This window comes from Dermochelys coriacea, chromosome 7, assembly GCF_009764565.3.
Source record: "Dermochelys coriacea isolate rDerCor1 chromosome 7, rDerCor1.pri.v4, whole genome shotgun sequence".
Classification (NCBI taxonomy): Eukaryota; Metazoa; Chordata; order Testudines; family Dermochelyidae; genus Dermochelys; species Dermochelys coriacea.
Genome location: NC_050074.1, coordinates 121,180,941 through 121,202,941, shown reverse-complemented (window position 1 = coordinate 121,202,941; position 22,001 = coordinate 121,180,941). Strand labels below are relative to the sequence as shown.

The 22,001-nt window shown below is 45.4% G+C and overlaps 1 protein-coding gene across 3 annotated transcripts; it reads left to right on the top strand.

Moving 5' to 3' along the window:
• The first annotated feature begins 1,594 nt into the window (after window positions 1-1,594).
• GSTO1 (glutathione S-transferase omega 1) lies at window positions 1,595-18,250 on the top strand. Of its 3 annotated transcripts, XM_038411021.2 has the most exons (7): window positions 1,595-1,889; window positions 2,763-2,871; window positions 8,839-9,061; window positions 10,380-10,481; window positions 13,877-13,983; window positions 16,727-16,876; window positions 17,893-18,250. In XM_038411021.2, exons 1-7 carry the CDS (start codon window positions 1,856-1,858, stop codon window positions 17,894-17,896), a joined length of 729 nt encoding a protein of 242 aa, XP_038266949.1. In that variant the 5' UTR covers window positions 1,595-1,855; the 3' UTR covers window positions 17,897-18,250. The 3 variants fall into 3 exon arrangements, with proteins under 3 accessions (XP_038266949.1, XP_043375293.1, XP_038266950.1); XM_043519358.1 differs by lacking the exons at window positions 16,727-16,876; window positions 17,893-18,250 and adding an exon at window positions 15,115-15,649 and having other exon boundaries at window positions 1,733-1,889; XM_038411022.1 differs by lacking the exon at window positions 17,893-18,250 and having other exon boundaries at window positions 1,734-1,889; window positions 16,727-16,880.
• Window positions 18,251-22,001: the final 3,751 nt, after the last annotated feature.

Genomic DNA, 22,001 nt, shown 5'->3' with positions numbered 1-22,001 from the left:
CTTTACTCCCTCCTTCAGCTTTATCTTGCACCCCCATAAGGGGCAGGCACACTCTGACTGCAAATGTCTTTACCCTGAAAGGGTAGAATACTTCTGTGTTCTGCTGGGGAACTGGCATCATGTGATGCTGCCTTGTCTTTCTCTACTCCTTCCCTCTGCATAGTTTGTGCACATTCAAGTCCTCCTTTGCCTTATGTTTGTGTCAGAGGGACTCACCATAGCCATGCATTAAACAGGTTCCAGGAGTTCATCAAGGAGCAGGCCCAGGTGCAGCAACAGCTCCTACAAAGGCCAGTGAGTTCCTGTGAGGCATTTGTCAAGACAGCAATCATGTGAAGCCCAGCATCCATTGTACCCCCTCTTTTATTAGATTATTTATCTCCCTCCTTTATTTTCACCTTGAAGTGGAGGGTTCTATCTGCAACACAGGCGGCTGGAAGCATCAGTGGCGCTTCCCATCCAGAAAGCCAATGCATCCATTCCATTGCAGTGATGTAATCAATACAGGAATCAGAGTAGCAGCCGTGTTAGTCTGTATTCGCAAAAAGAAAAGGAGTACTTGTGGCTCCTTTTCTTTTTGCGAATACAGACTAACACGGCTGCTACTCTGAAACCTGTCATTATGCAAGGCACTGAATTTAGCCGTATAGAGTGGAAATCTGTCAACTTCATGATTTTTTAAATTTGTTAGTCTCTAAGGTGCCACAAGTACTCCTTGTCTTTTTGCGAATACAGGAATGTTGCCTTGGGTTCCCCATTTAATTTGAAAAGTCAGCTGGTGCTGATTTCCCCTGTCATAGACAGAATAGGGTAAAGGAAATTAAAAACAGTTTACCAGTGTCTCTTAGTGACTGGGTCAGCATCAGCAGGGCATGGAATAGATTTATGTTAGATGGGAGGTGTGCATTGGGTTATCCATTCTGACCTCCTGCATCTTGAGGGAGCTATTCACTGCCACTAAAGCCTGAGCCAAGCTTGTCTTGAATATCCCATCCATACTGGTGCTTCAGCTACCTTCCCTGATAAATACAGACCAATAGCATTGACTTTTAGGAAGCATCTTCCAGCTAAGGATCTCACAGCACATTACAAACATGATAAGCCTCAATAGCCTTGATTTACTGATGGGGAAGTGAAGTCAAGGAGAGGCAAAGTGACTTGCCTAAAGTCATGCAGCAAATTAATGCATGAGCCAGGACGAGAATCACAGAAGATTAGGGGTGGAAGGGACCTCAGGAGGTCATCTAGTCCAACCCTCTGCTCAAAGCAGGACCACCCCCAACTAAATCATCCCAGCCAGGGCTTTGTCAGCCTGACCTTAATCTCCCCCCCCCCCGTTCAGGCTCATGCCTCCCTTAATGCCCCCACTTATTTCTCTTGCCGTCTCCCGTTCTGGCACCAGTTCCTCTGTGAATAAGGCAAACCTCTGCTCTTTGCAAAAAGAAAAGGAGGACTTGTGGCACCTTAGAGACTAACAAATTTATTAGAGCATAAGCTTTCGTGAGCTACAGCTCACTTGTGTGCCTGTGGGTTGCTTCCCCTCTGCCTTTACCTTGGATATTTCTTTCCCCCTCCTTTACTTGGTGGCTGGGGGTGTGTGCATTTGCTTCCCCCCCCCGCCGCTTGCCTAACTAACTATCGGAGGGAGGGGGGTGAATCTGCTGCTCCCCCCCCCACCTGGCTGGGGAGGGTGGAAAAGGGGTAGTTTCTGCAGCTCCTTCCCCTTTAACTTCCCGCTGTGCACGAGGGGGCGGGATGGACCCCGAGGAGCCCTGGCTCTTCAGCCGCCCGGGCGGCGTGCGTCGGCCTGCAGCGCGCTGGCGGAGCTCGGCGCCCCGGGTGTCCGCGGCCAGCAATGGCCGGGGAGCGCGCTCGCAGCTTGGGGAAAGGTGGGTGCTGGCGCGGGGGGCTGCCCTCCCCCAGGAGCGGGGTCAGTCTCCGGCTCTGGGGGCGCCCTGGAGCACTGCGTGCAGCCCCCGGGCTGTGTGCCCCGCAGGGGATCTCCCGCCTGGGGGGTGGGGGGATTGCATTGCATTGCACCCCACCCCACCCCCCAGCTCTGCCTTTAGGGCTGGGGCACCGGATCCCCCTCTCGCCTTGCTCCCCGTGCCCGTCCCTCCCGCGGGGAGGGTGGCATTTCATAGCACCCTGGACGCCTTTTTCTCTCCCCAGGGCCCTGCCTCTGCCAGGGTCTGGTGGGTTGCATTGCAGGCACATCCCCCCCCCCCTCCCCGGACCTGCGTGTGCTCCTTGCACAGACGTGGGGAGACGGTGCCTGGATCCTTCCCCCCACGCCTGGATCTCTGGCTCTGGTGAGGGCTACTCGTGTTTTGCACAGAGCCTTATGTCCTCATCTGCACGGAGGTGACTGGGCTCGCTCTGGTGGGAGGCAAGCTATCCAGGAGACCATCCCACTCAGCAGCTCTGTACATGCATGATGTCTGTTATTGTACTGCACTGGAGAAGTGATTCACCCCAGGGCCTTCACCGAGGTAATACAGCCCTAGTCTCTCCAGAAGTCCCCTCAGGGAATGAGGGGTAATTACCAGTGCAGGAGAAGCACTGTTTCCATGCCAGAATTAAGTGCTCTGCAAAGAGCAACGGCTACTTTCAGAATCCCTTTTTGTTTCCTTCCCCAGGCCACTGGTTGGTTGTTTGGTGGTTGTTGTCTTTTAATTTATATGTAAAGCCTCATGTTAAGAGGAAGCCTGTAATTTTGCAGGTGTGAGCATAGAATAACCAGTTTAACATCTCTCTTGTAGGGAGCACTGCTCCAGGGCCTGTGCCCGAAGGACTGATCCGTGTGTACAGCATGCGCTTCTGTCCCTTTGCAGAGAGAACACGTCTTGTCTTGAAAGCCAAAGACATTAAGTAAGATCATATGCTCTATGGTGGTTGTCTCCTTGGTATTTAAAAGCTAAGGGCGGAAGCCTTTTCTACTGCTTTCATGTAACTCTGCTGTGTCTTTTGTTTAAGCCACTTTGGCTTAAGTATGGTGGTCTTCTATAATTTAGCAAGCTTAACAGGATGAATCAAATAGCTGTCACTCTTGCTACCTATACCTATTTAAAAAGAGACAAACACAAAATCCAGGAAATATTTTATTTTTATTTTTATTTTATTAAAGGGGTGGGGTGGAAGTATAGTCAGTACACAAAACTACTTTTAAATCTCAGAGGGGTAGCTGTGTTAGTCTGTATCCAAAGAAACAATGAGGAGTCTAGTGATGCCTTAAAGACGAACAGATTTATTTGGGCATAAGCTTTTGTGGATTAAAAAACCCACTTCATGCATTTTCACTCCATGCATCTTAAGAAGTGGGTTTTTCATCCACGAAAGCTTATGCCCAAATAAATCTGTTCGTCTTTAAGGTGCCACCGGACTCCTCATTGTTATTACTTTTAAATGTTTCCCAGTCAGCTGTTGTGGGGTTGCATTCAAATCTATTTTTTATTGAATATATTTTCACATCTGCTGCTGTGGGAAAGGCCTGCCCAAACAAATGGGACACTGAGGAAACTAACTGCATCAAAGATGCAAAGTAAGCTAATTTAAAAAAAAAAAAAAAAAACAAGCAAAGTTTTTTCTTTTTCAATTTGTAGTAATGTTGGGTTGTCTTTGTAGCAATGGCAGAAAAACCTTATCTCAAAAGTGTGAATTTAATCTCTTTACCTAATGGAAATTGAGCAGGAAAAATCCTGGAAAACGTAACCCTTAGCATGAACACTCAGTGTATATTTTCTCTGGCTTGCAATTCATTAAAATATAGCCTACAATAGTATGTTGGTGATTTCTATGGTAAACGTACTTGTGTGTGTTCATGGTCTTTCTTTTTAAAATGTTCCATTTCTATAGCTTCCCTAGATCCTTTGCTGAAGGAACTTTATCAACAATAGTGTCTTTTTAAATAGGGAAGTATTTATTCCTTGTTTACAAGTGACTAAGTAATATGACTAAACTTGCAGTTAGTAAGTAGTCGCTGATTCACTGGTGGTCCCCACGTCTAACCACACCCTATAGGTCAGCATTGGATTTCAAATTCTTATTGGTGGAGCACACATCAATCACACTGCAGTCTTTTTTTTTTTCTCTCTGACTCTTTCAGAAAACCAAATGTAGTTTCCTGTACATAAGGCAATCCAGTAACTTGGTCTCTTCTGATTTCCCTGCCCCTCCCCCCCCATATTGTTTTAAATGTGGTGGCTGCTCCTTGCATAACTGGTGACAATTGTCCTTTGATTGGAGTTCAGCTATGTTGAGGGGAAATATAGTCACTGGTGTCCCCAGGCACGTGCCATCTTAGTGATCTGATATCTGAATCTGTGGTTGGGAACCTTTTCTAGAACAGATTAGTTGATAGTTTCTTTGTAGGCAGTGTAGTGTAGCTGTGTCAGTCCCAGCATATTGGAGAGACCGGGAAGGTGAGATAATCTCTCTCACTGGACCAACTTCTGTTGAGGGGGAAGAGAGAGAGAAGCTTTGGAGCTACACGGAGCTCTTTCTGTGTGGCTCAAAAGCTTGTTTCCATCCGAGAAGTTGGTCCAATGAAAGATCTTACCTCACCTACCTGGTCTCTCTAATAGGGGTTTTTTTTTTTTTTTTTTTTTTGGCAATTAAGTCACACTAGTAGCTTTTTGTATACGTAATTATCTAATGCCCAAAGAACATAGCACTTTGCAGCACAGAGCTTACAATTTAAGGTTGTGGTCCTGTAAGCTGCTGTGTGCATGTATCTTGTGCAGTCACCGGAGTCTTTGTGGGACACTGCATTGGTGCAGGGGTTTGTCTGTCAGAACAGTTTGCGGGATCAGGTACTGCAAGATCATTCAGCTACAAGGCTGCCAAAGGGGTTTGGAGGGGGTGGGGTGGGGGGGATTCTGGCATCAGATAATAAATTTCCCACTTCAGGGTTTGTCTATATTTAAATCTGTTTGTTGCAATGTTGTTTAACTTGTTAACTAACGTGCTTAATTGGAAACTCCACAAAAGTTTGTTCCGGGAGACGGGTACATGGTAGTATGGCCACTCCATAGATGTTCGTTCACATTACAAGTATGTTAATAAACTCAAGCAATTAAACTGACTTCCAAAAACCTCAAGGATATGCAACCCTGAGTGAGTGGTGTGGTTTTTTTTTTTTGTTTTTTTTTTAAAAAAAAAACAAAAAAAACCAACCTTGTCTGCTTGGCTTTGGTATTTTAGCTTTATCATACTGCCTCTTAGACTACCTATTCCTCTTTCTAACTTTTGGCTAAGATGGTTTCCCTTCCGTTCAGTGTAAGGTCAGTAAAATTCGGTTGCAGGTGTTAAGGGGCTTATTCCTTCACCTAGTTACTTCCCTGGTCCTTCTCGCATGAACAGAGAGCAACAATACCCAAAGTCCAAAGGTGCAAACAATTCAATGTTTGTTGGGGTGAACTTCCAGCAAGCATGATTCCAGTTTCCTTCTTTAGTGTCCCCCTTCCCAGCTCTGACACCACAGAGCCTTACACCTGTGTCCCTGTTCCCATTCCTGCCCTTAGCCAAACATGATTCCAATTTCCCCACCCCCATTCCCTGTTCCCATTTCCTTCCACCCACCCATTCCCTGATTGCTGCAGACTATATAGTAAAACTTGAGTTCTGCTTAGCTATATCTTAATCATTTTCCTGAAATTTAACTAACCAATTCTAACAGTGTAACATGATTATGTAACCAATTATATCCCACTATCTTAATTAGTTTACACCCAGCAAAATTAATTATACAGCAGACAGAAACAATCACAGAACCAGAGAGAAAGATTATACAGACAAACAATGGCAAAGTGGGAACTATAATGACAAAACAATACAGAAATGAGGATTTCACATCCCAGCTCTTGATAAGTGAGTTCTTGCCAGACAGGATGCTATCAAACTAAGATTCCTTTTACATCTTCTAGGCACTTCCCTTTCTCTGGAGGCGATAGGCATTATCAGGACAGGATTGTATCCTAACAGCCCAATAGCACCCGATTTCAATGTGACTAGTTGGGAATGTGAGGAGGTGACTGGTTGCTTCCCAGCTTATAGCTGCCTCTGCTGCTTAGCCAAAGGCCTTAGCCTAAGCACAGGGCCTCAGACTGTCATGGTAAGAGAAGGACCTTACATGGGAAGACAGTGATTTTGATTCTTTTATACCTCTATAACTAGCCAAGTGATGGGAATACACCTAAAATTCTTAGAGTACAGGCCTGAATATCTATATCCTAACAAAGAAAAGGAGTACTTGTGGCACCTTAGACTAACAAATTTATTTGCGCATAGGCTTTCGTGAGCTACAGCTCACTTCATCGGATGCATATCCTAACAGCAGCTTGTTATTTCAAAATGTGAGTCACGCCTCCTTCCTCCTGTGAACTTCCTGAACTTGTGTGTTGCAAGAGCCCATCCACTTTCAATTGGAAGTGAAACTGTATTTCGGCTGTGCTTAACTGCCTTTAAAATGGCTGCTTCTTATGTGGATGTGATAAATATGGGGCTCTGCCTATGCCACTTGTGAACTGTGGATGATTTTATAAAATCCTACCATGAAATGGCTGTGTTACGCAAAGCCTGTATGTATGCAGATCCACCCTGAGTGAGCCGTGTCTCTGGCCTAGCAGAGAGAATGGTGAGTGATCTGCACTCCATGGTGTATTCAAAGTAATACACCTTGCAGAATGGATCTGCTATAGCTGGGAGAAGACCCTTCTTCCTCTTATGTGAATGAAGGCAGGAGGGGGTGGTAGTGGAGTGTAAAGAAAAGTTACTAGGGCAGCACAAAAGAAGCAGGTGACCCCAGGACGTCTTTAAAAGGACTCATGGGGGCTGGTGGGAGAGGAAGGAGCCATTTTGCACCAGATTAAGATGAGGGAGGTTGCTGCAGGGGCAGAGTAGGCAAGTGGATGGAGGATTCTGCCTGACAGAACATGGATAATCCTCCAAAGACTCCCAAGGGAAGAGTGAGCTAGTGATGGACAAGCCCTAAATGCAATGTCCACGCTGCCAAGCTTTTTTGCCCCAAAACAGGGGAGGTGTACACACTGCAAAGCTGTTTTTGGCAACAAAACTTCTCAGTTTCAACGACCAAAATAAAACCACCTCGACGAGAGGCATAAAGGTTTTTGTGACGCAGTTAAAACAAAGGTTTCAGAGTAGCAGCCGTGTTACTCTGTATTCGCAAAAAGAAAAGGAGTACTTGTGGCACCTTAGATTAACAAATTTATTTGAGCATAAGCTTTTGTGAGCTACATGAGTTGTAGCTCACGAAAGCTTATGCTCAAATAAATTTGTTAGTCTCTAAGGTGCCACAAGTACTCCTTTTCTTTTAGTTAAAACAAAAAGGGTCAATGTAGACATGGCTGTTAGTTATACTGCCAGAACTGGCCTCCCCAGTATCCCACAGTGCCCCCCCCCCCACTGTGACCATTCTGCTCACTGTTTTGAACTCGGCAGCTGGGCAGGCATGCATCCCTCCCCTTTCAAAGCTCATTCTGGCAGCTGAGCCGTGCTGGTCTGCTGGGGCAACAAAGAGCAACTCACTAATGTGGAATGATCCTGCTCTGTCCCACACTTGGAACACAGAGGCAGGCAGGTATGTGCACGCGCACACGTGTGTGTGCGCGCTGTGCAAAGCCAGGGAGGGAGGTGGGGACTGATGTTGCGGGCGTCCCCCTGCTTCGGGACTGGTTGCGTCCAGTGGCCATCTGAACTTACAAGATGGCATGCGCGCGCGCACACGTTTTTCCCCCTTGCCCCATGTTAGGATAAGCCCCCTCACACCCCACGCTTCAGTTGAAACGTTGTTGGCAATCTAATAGAAGGCTCATGAAACAATGTGTGATGCTGTACCTGCCCCATGAGGCATTGCAAACCCTTCCCGAAGCACTGTGTGGCCAGTTGCACAGTGGGATAGCTACCCACAGTGCACTACTTTCTGTCAATGCAGAGCTCCTCCACACTAGCAGCTCTTGCAGACACAAAGAGCAGTGTGTGGACATGACAGTGGTTTAATTAAAGCAGTTTAACTTAAATGGCATAACTTTTTGGTGACAAAACTCTGCAGTGTAGACATAGCCTTAGGATGTTATGTTTTTGTATAGTCTGTACTTCTGAAGTGTCAAGGCTGTGTCCAGGAGGGCTAGGTAGTTGGACAGCAGGTTCCCCCACTTGGAGTGGGGTACCAGATAGATCTCTGCCCTGAGAATGTGCCTAGGGACCCTGAGATAAGACTGTGTCTGGACTCCATTCAGGCTTCAGGAGCTTGAAAGACCTCTGAGTTCAGCCTGGCAGAGACTTGAATTCCCCTCCCAGCAATACAAAGTGGGTGCCTGGGAAGGAGTGATAGTATGTCCTGAAAGACTTGATAAACAAGTATAATTCCATTCTTTGTGCTACTGTCCGAAGTTCTTGCATTTCTGGCATGCCTGCCTGCTGTTGCTATGTTCAAGGGCAAATTGGCTTCATTTTCATTTGTCAGGCTGTACGGGGATGGGCTTGGTAGGTCAGTATCTGCTTTATCCTTGTATTTGTTAAAGAAAATAAGGTGAGCCCTACTCAAAGGGAAGCTCTTGTCTTCCTCTTTCTTTGCTGGACTCTCGATTCCAAGTGTGCAAAAGGCCATATTGGAAGCCCTGGAAAGTGAAGTCCTGATGGCAGCACAGGACTTCAAGAAAGAGAGAGGTGGTAAATCAATGGGGATGTTTTCCTGGCTCTTCTCCTCCTCCTTTGCCTCAATATCCTCTTGTCGGTTAGCTAGGGGTAAACACTATTGCTTTCTTGAAGTTACTGGAGTAGGCTGACAAAACTGATCTTGCTCGGTCTTAAACTCTTCAGGCATGAAACAATCAACGTCAATCTGAAAAACAAACCTGACTGGCTGTTTGAGAAAAATCCCTTTGGTTTGGTACCTATTCTGGAGACCAGCAAGGGTCAGCTGATCTACGAGTCTCTAATCACATGCGAGTATTTGGATGAAGCATATCCTGGGAAGAAGCTTCTACCTGCTGACCCTTATGAGCGAGCATGTCAAAAGATGCTCTTGGAAAGATTCTCCAAGGTACAGTGTGATCAGGAGGAGGTGGTGTAACCTCCTTCAGTGCTATGCACAATACTAGTGCTGCACTGTAGATGTTTCCTTTCACTTTTAAGGATGGATCTTGTCTCCTAGTAAAATCACTCTTCTAAATATAATAGAACCACTTACCATTCGCTAATCCAAAATGCTGCTAAGCTATTTGCATCTCTGTCAGCATTTGAAAGATGGAAAAAAGGAACACGTGAGGTGAAAGCAGGAGATCTTTTAAGCTAGTTGACTCTCTATAGGACTGGGTGTAGAATGGGGAACCTGGCGTTCAGTTTAAGGGGGTTAGCAGATCAGCCTTAGGGCTGGTCTCCTGTCCCTGTCCCTCCAGAGAGCTCTAATGTGCTGTGTTCTGACTGCCCCATATAAACCGGGCTGGCATGCTCTGAAAGGTGCCTAGTTTGCCTAATATAGTCCTGTTTCAAATTACATTAAACACGAATGAGGTACCTTTTGGAATGCACCAGCAGGGTCTACATGAGGCAATTGGAGCACTCTGTAAACCACACCTCTGTGGTGTGCTTTGCTGTACCATATAGACAAGCCCTAAGCAAAGATGGCAAACTGGGTGAATGCTTGCATCAGTGCCATTCTCAAATCCTTAACTCTAGGGTAATTCTTCAAAGTATGGGTCTGTAAACTGTTGAAAGCCAAAAGGAAGCTTTACAAATATTATCCAAGTTTATTGAGTTATTTTATTGTAACTTATGCCAATCCCCTAACTTCTCTGGTAGGTGCCAAACGACAAAGTTCTTGAAGCTATAAAATCAGTGGCCTAGTCTCTTACTTTTGTTCAAATAAATGTCTAAATCTGACTGTCCCTTAATATCTCTTCCTATTAACATGTATTAGAATTTCAAAAGCATTTGCATTTCACCATTTTTATTGCTGGTGCGTTTTTTTTTTTTGTTTGGTTTTTTTTTTTTTTTGCACCATGGGCAGCTTGAACAGTGGAAAGACTAGTGAGCTTCCCTCTTCTGATTCTTCTGCACTATTATAATCCTTCAGTATTAGCATTTTAATTCTCTTTTGCAACCTTTATTTTCTCTGAAACATAGAGAACACTTCTGTCACTATTAGGCTTGGTGTGGTGTGTGGTTTTTAAGCAAAACCTAAACTTAAGTGCTAAAGCCCAGATCCTGAAAGGCATTTAGACACCCAACTTCCATTGATTTCAGATACCTTTTAAGGATCTGGCCTGAAGTGACTTGTTACTATCCCTGAAATGAGACAAAAATTCCCTTCTGCAAGGAGGTCAAGCTCTCCATAATGTTGTCTTTTCTGGTTTGTTCAGTTACAACCTCTAGCCTTCAAACATCTTCTGGCCGTTAAAAATGGGGAGGACAGTTCAGCGCTGAAAGTGGAGTTAATTGAGAAGCTTGGCGAATTTGAGGAGGTAAGAAACAGTCCTCTCTGGGACTGAACAAAACTACCAAACATATGGTAAATGGGAGTCCTCTTCTGCTCACATGCACTGGGCTGACTGTCTCACTTGGAAAGCCTTGAGAAAGGGGGGAGACGGGACTTATTTCGGAAGTTCTAACTATGAAAAACGAGTAGTCCTGTAATTTACTCCCCTCACATTGATATGTGGCCTGAAAAACCCCAACATCTAAGCATGGCAAAGTTTAAACGAGAGCTGAATTGTGAACTCCATAGTGGACTTCATAGAGGATTTTGTTCCACGCCCTTCTCAAGTGCTAGCCACCTCTGCTGTTTTATGTCTCCCCTGCCCTCCTAGGACAGAAGGAGGTCTTGCAGTATGTTTGAAGAGCATTCAGACTTGGTTGATATAACCTTCTCTGGTATGTTAGCATGTCCACCTGACTGACAGTGTTTCTTCTTTGCTGTCACTGAGATGAGTACAACAATATTGTGGATGAAGTTGTTGACCCTTAGTTTATTTTAGGGTCTGGCCCCTCTGTCCAACTACAAGCTATTATCCTTTCTCCCTGTTCATTCCCATGGAATATAATCCCTCCCCTGGGTGTGGTGGTTAAGGTACTTGAATCCTGAAGCTGGTGAGTCCAAGTCTCCCTTGATCTCGCACTCCAATTCACCTAGCTGCAAAACAGGTACCTGATTCATCCAGTTAGGGCAGTCAGAGGTGGCTGGCTGTGATCCTGGCCACATCACTCCCTTGCATACCGCTGGCTATGAAACTGATGTGCCTTCACCACATCACTCTGATGAGCCATTGGGTTGGGGGGACTCTAACTGCAAAGATCCAGCTATGGGCCACGTTCTAGTCCAATCGTGTACCTCCATCAATGTCCAGGGAGCTGCAACAAGTGGTTTTGGATCTATATTAGAGATTTAAATTCAGTTTTTTACTTCAAGTGCTGTTTTTTGTTAACCCAAACAGCTGCCAGGTCACTGTTTGAATAAGATGTGCTGATACTTTCCCTCCATCTACAGTGTGACTCCTTAAAATATAGTTGTTTGTTTGAATAAACAAACTCCTTTACCTCTTTGAAGAGAGGCCCATGATCTTCTAGAAATAAAGTAACCAAAAAACTATCATCAGGCAGCAAAGAAATGACTGCATGTTCAAAAGTGGGGGGGGGAATCCTACTCTGTCCTCCTTGAGCAGGAAGCAGCATCTTGGCACACTTCTCCTCTGTTGTGAACCTCTCATAGCTCCGGCTACAGTCATCTCCTTCCCTTTGCTGATGGCTTCAACTTCAGCCAGTTACTTTGGTGTGGCTGACATTAGAGTATCCCTGTCCCTCTGATACCTCTTGTTAGCTGCACTAACCCCCCGCTACCAAATGCTTCAAACACTGAGTTTCTCTCGAGTTAAAGCCTTTCATCTTTGTGTAGCTGATCAGAGTCAAGAGCGAAGGTACTTGCAGGTGACGTCTGCTTCTTGTGGGAGGCTGCTTCCTAGGGGACTTCTTGCAAGACAAATGCACTGAGAAATAAAAAACTAAGCTTCCCTTTCCCTCCCATTTACAATCCTGCTGCAAGATACCTGCTGCTACTAAAGACTATGAGAGATCCTGAGGGATTTTCTAGATGTATATGGACTGGCAGGTAATGGGGAGCCCCTCTCTCTGTTGCAGTGGCTTAAATCCCAGTCTGAGCTATAGAAGATGAGGATCCAGCCATGCAAAATCAGTTCAGCCTGTTCCGTTAGCCAGAGAAGCATGAAATATCAAAGTAGTATTAAATGTCTTGTGTCCTACTCACTGCTGCCCACCAGAGGGAGCCATGGTCACATCTTTATGAAACTGCTAACATCTGCAGAAAGGGAGTACTTGGCATCTTAGACTAACAAATTTTATTTGAGCATAAGCTTTCATGAGCTACAGATCACTTCATCGGATGCATGCCATGGAAAATGGAGTTCCCTAGGAAGCAGCTTCCCACATGAACCAGACAGTGTCGCTTGCCAGTACCTTAGCTCTTGACTCTGATCAGCTACACAAAGATGAAAGGCTTTAACTAGAGGAACTCCGTGTTTGAAGCATTTGGTAGTGGGGGGGGGGGTTAGTGTAGCTAGCATCCAATGAAGTGAGCTGTAGCTCACGAAAGCTTATGCTCAAATTTGTTAGCCTCTAAGGTGCCACAAGTACTCCTCTTTCGTTTTGCAGATACAGACTAACATTTGGTTATTTTCTGTCCAGCATCTGGTGACTGAAGCAGCTTCTCAGATGTTTGCTGATTGATGGTTTGAGGCTTTTAATAGATCACTGGCATTTCCCCTCCTCCTCCCCACAACAAATAAGTGGACTCGTAATGTCTGCTTTACATGGACAAGAAGTTGGTATTTTTAAGGTGTCAGAAAAAGCCCCTCTGAGTGCTAGCTCTGATTCTGATGATTTGTACTACCATAGCGTGTAGGAGTTCTAGTCATGGAGCAGGATCCCGTTGTGCTAGGTACTGTAAAAACAAAGCTTTGTCCACTCCTCATTCTACCAAACTCATAAGCATGTCACATGTAAGATCTGTATATGGATAAAGCATAGGTGGGTATGGGGACCTTACTGCAAATGCAGGTTGAGTACTTCGAGATCCTACCATGGTAGGCCCTGTAGAATGGTAAAGTGCTTTTCAAACCTCTAGGTTGGCCTCTTCTCTCTCATTTGAAATTGGGGATTGTCACCAGTTTACAGGTGCTGTAACAGAGGCACGTTCCAATCCATTTACACGACACTTGTTTTTAGAAGTCTATATAGTGTGGACCAGTTTTGCAATAGGAAGAATGCATCCCTCTGCTCTTCTGAGCTGGAGGACTCTGCTCTTGTGTCTGAGGATGGAATCTGGTTTTAGCATGACAATGATCTGGTAGAATTGCATTCACAAAGCTACCTCAACTTGGGGATGCAGTGAAAAAAGAAATACAGCTGAAATCTTTATGCCCTCATTCGACCTTATGGTGCAGCTGAAATGTTTGTTTAACAAAAAAGTTTCAAAACACACAAGGCACCAGGGTTGCCATATCTGTCTTGGTGCCTCCACATCAGAATTGCTAGTTTACAAGTTAAAACTGTCTCTAACTGCCACCTGGATCCTGAGAGTGTTGTTCAGGGCTCGTGTGTAATTGCCAATCTAGATTGTGCATTTGAGCTAGAATAGGATCCAGCTCTTGGCATGTATAGAATCCAAACTGATATTGGAGCTGCTGTAGTGACTGACTTGCCCACTAAGAATGTTTAATTTAGGTAAGGAGATGCCAGTTCTGCCTCCACTCTCTTTGGAGTATAGCATGTTTTGGGATTTTTTTTTTTTGTAGGGGTTTTCCATGTAACTAATTTTTAAATATGAAATACTGCATCTTGTCCTCAGATTTTAGCCGGTCGCAAGACTGTGTTCTGTGGTGGGGACTCTGTGTCCATGATTGACTATATGATCTGGCCTTGGTTTGAACGACTGGAATTCTTCCAGTTGCCTAAGTAAGTGCTTGAATGTTTTATGGATCTTACACATTTTCAAGTGGTACATTACAGCTTTTAATTAACTCTAAATTACCCCAGCCAGGAATGCTCCTGCTTAGTGTGAATGGAATGTGTAAATTCTCCAGACATGAACAGGGCAGCGTAATGGGTTATACTTGGGGAGGGGGCAGGGGTGTTAGTTGTAGTTCAGTAACGCATAACAGCCCTTTGTAATGGACCAGGGCTCCATTATTTAGCACCGTATAGACTAAATAAAAATAGTCCCCAGAAGGCATCTTACCCTATTGAAACCAGTTCTCCCAAAGTTAAGACGTGCTAGTAATGGAACTAACCACAAAGAGAACCTGCCTCTGTCTTAGGTGTTCTGTAGGGCACCCATTACCATAGTATCTGAGCACCTTACAGCTTTTTTTAAATACATTTATCCTCGCAACACTCCTGTGAGGCAGGGAAGTTCTATGATTCCCATTTTACATATGGGGAGCTTAGTGACTTCCCCAGAGTGTGGTAGAGCAGGTAATTGAACCCAGTTCTCCCAAGTTCCAGGCTTACTCCCCCCCCTTCCCCAATCCTTCATCAAAGATGCAAGGAGATCCTAGGATCTGAACTCATTACCTCAGGCACTGAAAGCAAGGGCCAAAGCCACCAAGTGGCTTAGCTTCTCCTGTGCTATCACTTGGGATGTGCAGGTAAAGAAAAGTTAGTGGTGTTATTGCCTTATTCCAGTTTAGGGAGAGGAGCTCTCCAAAAAAAACAAAACAAACAACCTGACAGTAAGAGTCGAGATCACTGTCAGATAGGGGATGTTGTGCAGAGGCAGTATTAGACTTTTAATACTAGCAGACTCGGAAATTGCAAACTCGTGTGCAGAATACTTTGGGAGAGGGAGCTAAAAATGCCAGTTGCACGCAGCTATACTACAGGAGAGCTAGCATAGCTGCAGATGGATTTCAAGCCATATGGTTGTGCCTGATCTTGCAATCCCAGGCCATGTCTTTTGGGGACCATATTGTATCACTGTGGGCCAGGGATTGCATCCGATGAAGTGGGCTGTAGCTCACAAAAGCTTATGCTCAAATAAATTTGTTAGTCTCTACAGTGCCACAAGTACTCCTTTTCTTTTTCCAGCAGGGAGGGTTATCACGGTTCCTCCAGGAACCAAAAGCAGTGGGCGGTGATTAAAGTGAAGTACAGAGGTGTTTGCCTACCAAGTGCCCTAGCAGGAGGCTTGCATATACTGGCTGAAACTGTGTTTTCCAGAGATCAATGGACAAAGAAAGGGCAATTGATATAAAAAGGCTGTTTAAACTGACTTAGGGCCACCTTTCTGATCCAGCAAATGGACAAGACCAGCTGCTCCAAGGTGGGGCCCCAACTCTTGTGGAAGGGTTGGAAAGACTTTGGCCTGCTAGGGCCCCTTGGACTGATGGGTAACTCCTGGGATATCTGTTCAGTGTTTTGTGTGGGTTCCTCTCTCTTCTCTCCTTCCCCTGCCCCAGGTAATGTTTTACCTAAGAATAAATCTCCTTGCTTAGAATGAGCTGTGTGGTAACTTGGAACTGCTGACAATACACTGTTCATAACCCTCTGAGAGAAGGCAAAGCACAGGCACTGGCCTATAGCCCTAGTAACCCTGTCTCCTTATCTCAGTATAAGGCAGAGCTGTGCAGTCTTAAAAACCCCGCAGTCAGATGTGAGTGGGCCAGGGTGCCTGCCCAGAGACAGGTGATGGCTGGAGACCTGACTGCGCATTACCAGAGTGGACAATGGATTGGGGGATACAGGTGCATTTACCCTGAAACTGTGACAATAGTCACTGGCCAGTGGTGATCTAAACTTCGTAACTTGTTTTGACCAACAGAATTTATGGGAAGAATGGGCTCTTGGATTGGCAAGAAGTGGGGTGTAGTGGGATGGGGTCACTGACCTGCATGATTCTCTCTCTCTCTCTCTCTCTCTCTCTCTCTCTCTCTCTCACACACACACACACACACACACACACACACACACACACACACACACACACACAGCCAATGTAATGTGAATGTTTTCCACTCCAGCAAAACAAATGCTACACACACACACAGAGCCAATGTAATGTGAATGTTTTCCACTCCAGCAAAACAAATGCTGCAGTCAGTGGAGGATCATATACCCTCTGGGGAGGGTGAGGGAGTAATCAAACTTCTAAAGGATGGTAGGTACATCACACAAGGATTATGCTTATCTCTTAGAGTAGGAGCTTCCACAAGCAGTGGCTATTCACCCTTGGCTATATAAAGAAGACTTGATACCCTTAAAGGGCATGTCTACTCTGCATTTTAAATTTGTGGCAGCAAGCTTCAGAGTAGGGGGTCTACAAAGTTGTCTATGCTATGGCACACTAAACATTTGTGCCAACGTTTGGGCTTAGGGTGGTGCTTGGGCTCTGAAGCCCAGGGATGGGAGTGGGTAACCTGGACATCTGCACAATTGCTTGTAGTGCCAGAGCACAAGCCCATGTCTGTAGACCCATGCTTGGAGACTCAGTGCATTGTGACTTGAAATGCAGTGTAGACATAGCTAGAGATGTCCTGCTCTGTGGCCTAAAACATATTTCTTCTGTCTGTTTGGAATTTAACTTTGTGGGAGGGAGAAGACAAAACAAACAGGAACATAGAACCTCACTAAATGCTCAGCTTTCTTGATGTCCTCCCAGTTTCCCCTCTGCTCATACAAAGTTTCTTTCCTGTTCCCACAGCTGTCTGCAGCACACCCCAAAGCTCAGGCAATGGGTGGAAGCCATGAAGAAGGATCCTGCCGTCAAGGCTACGATGACTGACACGCAAGCACTCAAAGGCTTTTTTGAGCTGTATGTGAAGAACAGTCCTGAGGCATGCGACTATGGGCTGTGAGATCATAGAATCATAGAATCATAGAATATCAGGGTTGGAAGGGACCCCAGAAGGTCATCTAGTCCAACCCCCTGCTCAAAGCAGGACCAAGTCCCAGTTAAATCATCCCAGCTAGGGCTTTGTCAAGCCTGACCTTAAAAACCTCTAAGGAAGGAGATTCTACCACCTCCCTAGGTAACGCATTCCAGTGTTTCACCACCCTCTTAGTGAAAAAGTTTTTCCTAATATCCAATCTAAACCTCCCCCATTGCAACTTGAGACCATTACTCCTCGTTCTGTCATCTGCTACCATTGAGAACAGTCTAGAGCCATCCTCTTTGAAACCCCCTTTCAGGTAGTTGAAAGCAGCTATCAAATCCCCCCTCATTCTTCTCTTCTGCAGACTAAACAATCCCAGCTCCCTCAGCCTCTCCTCATAAGTCATGTGCTCTAGACCCCTAATCATTTTCGTTGCCCTTCGTTGTACTCTTTCCAATTTATCCACATCCTTCCTGTAGTGTGGGGCCCAAAACTGGACACAGTACTCCAGATGAGGCCTCACCAGTGTCGAATAGAGGGGAACGATCACGTCCCTCGATCTGCTCGCTATGCCCCTACTTATACAACCCAAAATGCCATTGGCCTTCTTGGCAACAAGGGCACACTGCTGACTCATATCCAGCTTCTCGTCCACTGTCACCCCTAGGTCCTTTTCCGCAGAACTGCTGCCGAGCCATTCGGTCCCTAGTCTGTAGCGGTGCATTGGATTCTTCCATCCTAAGTGCAGGACCCTGCACTTATCCTTATTGAACCTCATTAGATTTCTTTTGGCCCAATCCTCCAATTTGTCTAGGTCCTTCTGTATCCTATCCCTCCCCTCCAGCGTATCTACCACTCCTCCCAGTTTAGTATCATCCGCAAATTTGCTGAGAGTGCAATCCACACTATCCTCCAGATCATTTATGAAGATATTGAACAAAATGGGCCCCAGGACCGACCCCTGGGGCACTCCACTTGACAATTTGTCAATGAGGTGAGATGAGGGAGGGCATCTCCCTGTCACAAATGTAGCTTCTGTTGCCTCTGGGCACCTGCAGCACTGCATTTGGCTGGGATGCTGCAGTTCTGTGCTTGCATTTTAAAATAGGAATAAATCTGTGTAGGAAAGGATGAGAAACCTCCGTGAAGTCCGTCCTTCCTGGTGGGAGGAGGGAGTGCTGGCCTCAGGCAGGAGATGAGAGATCACTGACTGATGTATATACAACTGCTAAAGATGTAACCCTTCACTATCTCTGTCCTCTTCGTTTGTACAGAGTGATGCCTGTTTGGTTGCTTTATGATTTGGTTTTTGTGATTCTGGTACTTGAGCAATAGAGGAGGAAATCTTTTTTTAAATATGCTAACTCCTGCCCTCATCTGGCTGAATGCTGCACCCTCAGAACTGGATGGGCATGACATCAGTGCTTCATGTGTCTGTTCCCTGAAGCCCCTCTCCCATGACAAAGACAATGGGAGAGTGAGATATCAGGAAATGACTTGGGATCCACTGTCCAAAGCAAGTTGCTCTCTACTGACGCTGCAGTTTGCAGTCAAGATGCACATGTCTCTGTCTAAAAGCTACAAGGTTTCATAGTCCAAGTCTCACAGAGGAGTATTTCAGACCTGGAAGCATTTGAAGTTTATAAATTCACCCTCAAAAAGGTAATAGTGGAAGAGGAAAATACAGCTACAGTGCTTAATTTGGGTAACATTGTCTTGGGATGTCTAGACCCACAGGGCTCTAACCCGTGCTCCATGTTTGTTCTTTCACTTTATTTTAGGCCTTCTAACCACCACAACGAGATAGGCCTGACCTGTGCAGGCAATGGTAGCAGTGCCACAGTCTACACTGTGCCAATGATGTGGTATGGTTTTGTCTAGAGTCCAAAACTGCACATTCACCAATCAGGCTGGAAGTAAAGTCCAATGAACTGAGCTGTACTGGTTCTGCCCATGGGGCTCTGCTCTATTCTAATTTCTTATCAATATGGAAGGAGTGAATATGAGCTGACCTAGTTTAAGTTGAACAGTGCTTCACAATACAGGTACCATTAAACCCGCCTTCAGGGCTGCCCCAGACTAGGCGTACTAGCAGGGTGCCAATACCAGTAAGCTTTCATTTGGAGAAAACAGCCCAGTGCCCAGGAGAGACCAAAGGCACTTTCTCAACTACTCTTTCCTGTTCCACCAACCTGGATTTTTGCCATTAGTTTTGACAATAGTTTTTCCTAATCTCCAACCTCGACCTCCCCCACGGCAACTTGAGACCATTGCTCCTTGTTCTGTCATCTGCTACCACTGAGAACAGCTGAGCTCCATCCTTTTTGGAACCCCCTTCCGGTAGTTGAAGATTGCTATCAAATCCCCCCTCACTCTTCTCTTCTGCAGACTAAATAAACCCAGTTCTCTCAGCCTCTCCTCATAAGTCATGTGCCCCAGTCCCCTAATCATTTTCATTGTTCCCCACTGGATTCTCCAATTTGTCCACATCCTTTCTTTAGTATGGGGGCAGGGGGGCAAAACTGGATGCAATACTCCAGATGTTGCCTCACCAGTGCCAAATAGAGGGGAATAATCACTTCCCTTGATCTGCTGGCAATGGTCCTACTAATGCAGCCCAATATGCCATTAGCCTTCTTGGCAACAAGGGCACACTGTTGACTCTTATCCAGCTTCTTGTCCATTGTAATCCCCAGGTCCTTTTCCTGCAGAACTGCTGTTTAGCCAGTCGGTCCCCAACCTGTAGCGGTGCATGGGATTTTTCCATCCCAACTGCAGGACTCTGCACTTGTCCTTGTTGAACCTCATCAGATTTCTTTTGGCCCAATCCTCCAATTTGTCTTGGACACTCGGGACCCAGTCCCTACCTGCCAGCATATCTACTTCTCCCTCCAGTTTAGTGTCATCCACGAACTTGTTGAGGGTGCAATCCATCCCATCATCCATTCCAGATCATTAATGCAGAATTTGTGCAGACCAAAATTTTCCAACTTGGGTGTCTCAAGTTAGGCACCTAAATACAAATTTAGGCATTTTAGTAGCCTGATTTTTTTTTCTGAGGTGCTGAGTAGCTGTAGCTCCCACTGAAGTCATTGTATTCTTAATATGTTAAGTCCATGAGAGGTGCAGCACTGCACCTCTGAAAATCAGGCTAGTTATTTGGGCACTAGAATCTGTATTTCAGCACCTGTGTTTGCAAAGAGAGGCTTCTGAACACAAGTAGACAGAGGGCTATCTTACCATCTGGAGAAAGCTTTGTGACTGGCCTCATTTCTTTCATTGTGATGTTAACCCTGAAACTTAACAATGTCAGCTTAAGTGTCAGTGTGAACAACATCACTGCTGAACTTTTTAGCTGACAATCCATCAATTCTTGGATTATAAACACTTTCCCTTTTTTCTTTCCCTCTCCACATTCTTCACTGTTTGTGTGTGTGTGTATGTCTATAGCAGGAATATAAAGGTAGCTGAGGTGTGACAACTTTAATCTTTGCTGTGTTGTAGTTTGAACTTGTAAGGGACTCTCACTGGCTTTAGTATGACTTTGTGGATGCTTTGTCATAGCAAAGACAGACCTAGTGCATTGGAAAGCCATTGCTTGAGTCACTTAAAAGCAGGCAAAGCCCTCATGAAATATAGAGTAGGGATCAAAGCTGGTTCATAGAACCGACAAACAATACATGTTACAGTTTAGGAAAGGAAGTAGAGAATACCCTCTGCAACTGCAGGGGGGCAATCAGAGAAACAATGTTATTACATGAGTTAGGAGTTTGAGCAGCCTGCCCATTAGGGTTAACACTCTTAAAAATGAGACAATGTCAAGTACCCCGGATCCCTATTATGTCTCACCAGAGCACTGTATCTGTAACAGCAAATTGCCCCCTATGCTATGCTGGGGCGTTGGTTCTGTGCTGATTCAGAAGGAAGCATGCCACAGCTTAAATTACTCCTGCCACATCCTGTTGCATTGATTAATTTGTCAGACGCTTTCCATCCAGTTATGGATCTAGCTACTCCATAGTAAGGTAAAAGTGTGGGGGTGTTAGGCGTTTTCAAAAACAAAGGAAAACTGCACTCTTTTGCTCACTGGGCAAGTTCTTTTCATTGTGAACAAACAGCATCATCCATTTTATTGGAAGTGCAGTTCTGTTCTGAAAACTGGAAGCTGTGGTTAGGTATACAACTGAATGATTTTTGTATGTGGCCTGGGCTCTGAGAGTCAAGCTGGGTTAAAACATTACCAATGATAGACTCTGTAGCTGGAACCTATGTAATAATTCCGCTGGCAATGTGCAAGCCTGAACATAAGCCAGCTTCCTCTCCCAGAGCTGTATTACCTCCACTAGCATAATAGGCATAAAATGTAGGTGCCAGTTTTGCCATCGATGTGTGGAGCACCATTGACTTGAGGGGGGATGCTGTGAGGACACCAGCACTATCGGGTCTTGCTCCATGATTAGGGCTGTTAGGCACTACTGTGCCGAAATAATCATCATGTGATAGGATTGGAGCTTTATTGTAGTTACTACAGTCAGCAGCTATGACTGCATACGCAGAGGGAATGGACTGAGTGAGTCCCAAGTTGCCACCTTTATAGTCACATAAGAAAATAGATCCATGCTTTTTGATTACAAGCAAGGGGTGTTTGGAGGCTGGTACAGCCAGTATCCATCTTGCCAATGCATAAGTCCATTGGTGAGCTGGGCCTGGGAAAAGCCTGGTGAAGAGTTTCCAGCTGGCTTTAGGAATTGTGTAAGTGAAGGAAAAACTATTTAATTTTTAAATATTCAACATTGTTCAAGTATGAGCCTTCAGGCTTCTGAAAACTATTATTAAACCAGGTTGGGAACAGGTTTGCGCTGACATAAACACACTGGGAATGCGGCGTGACTGCCTCCAGTCCGCTGCTGGGAAGTAATATTAGGTGCTGCGTCAGGAAGCTATCCCAGTGGGCTAAGGGCTCTACCAGAGACCAGTATGCAAAAAGTTCAAGTGATTAAGACCAGACACCAGGAACTAAGAGGTTCAGTTGTGATATTTGAACAGAGAGACACTCTCCGCATTTTAGTTTCCTGGCTCTGTGATGTACCATTATAAATATGC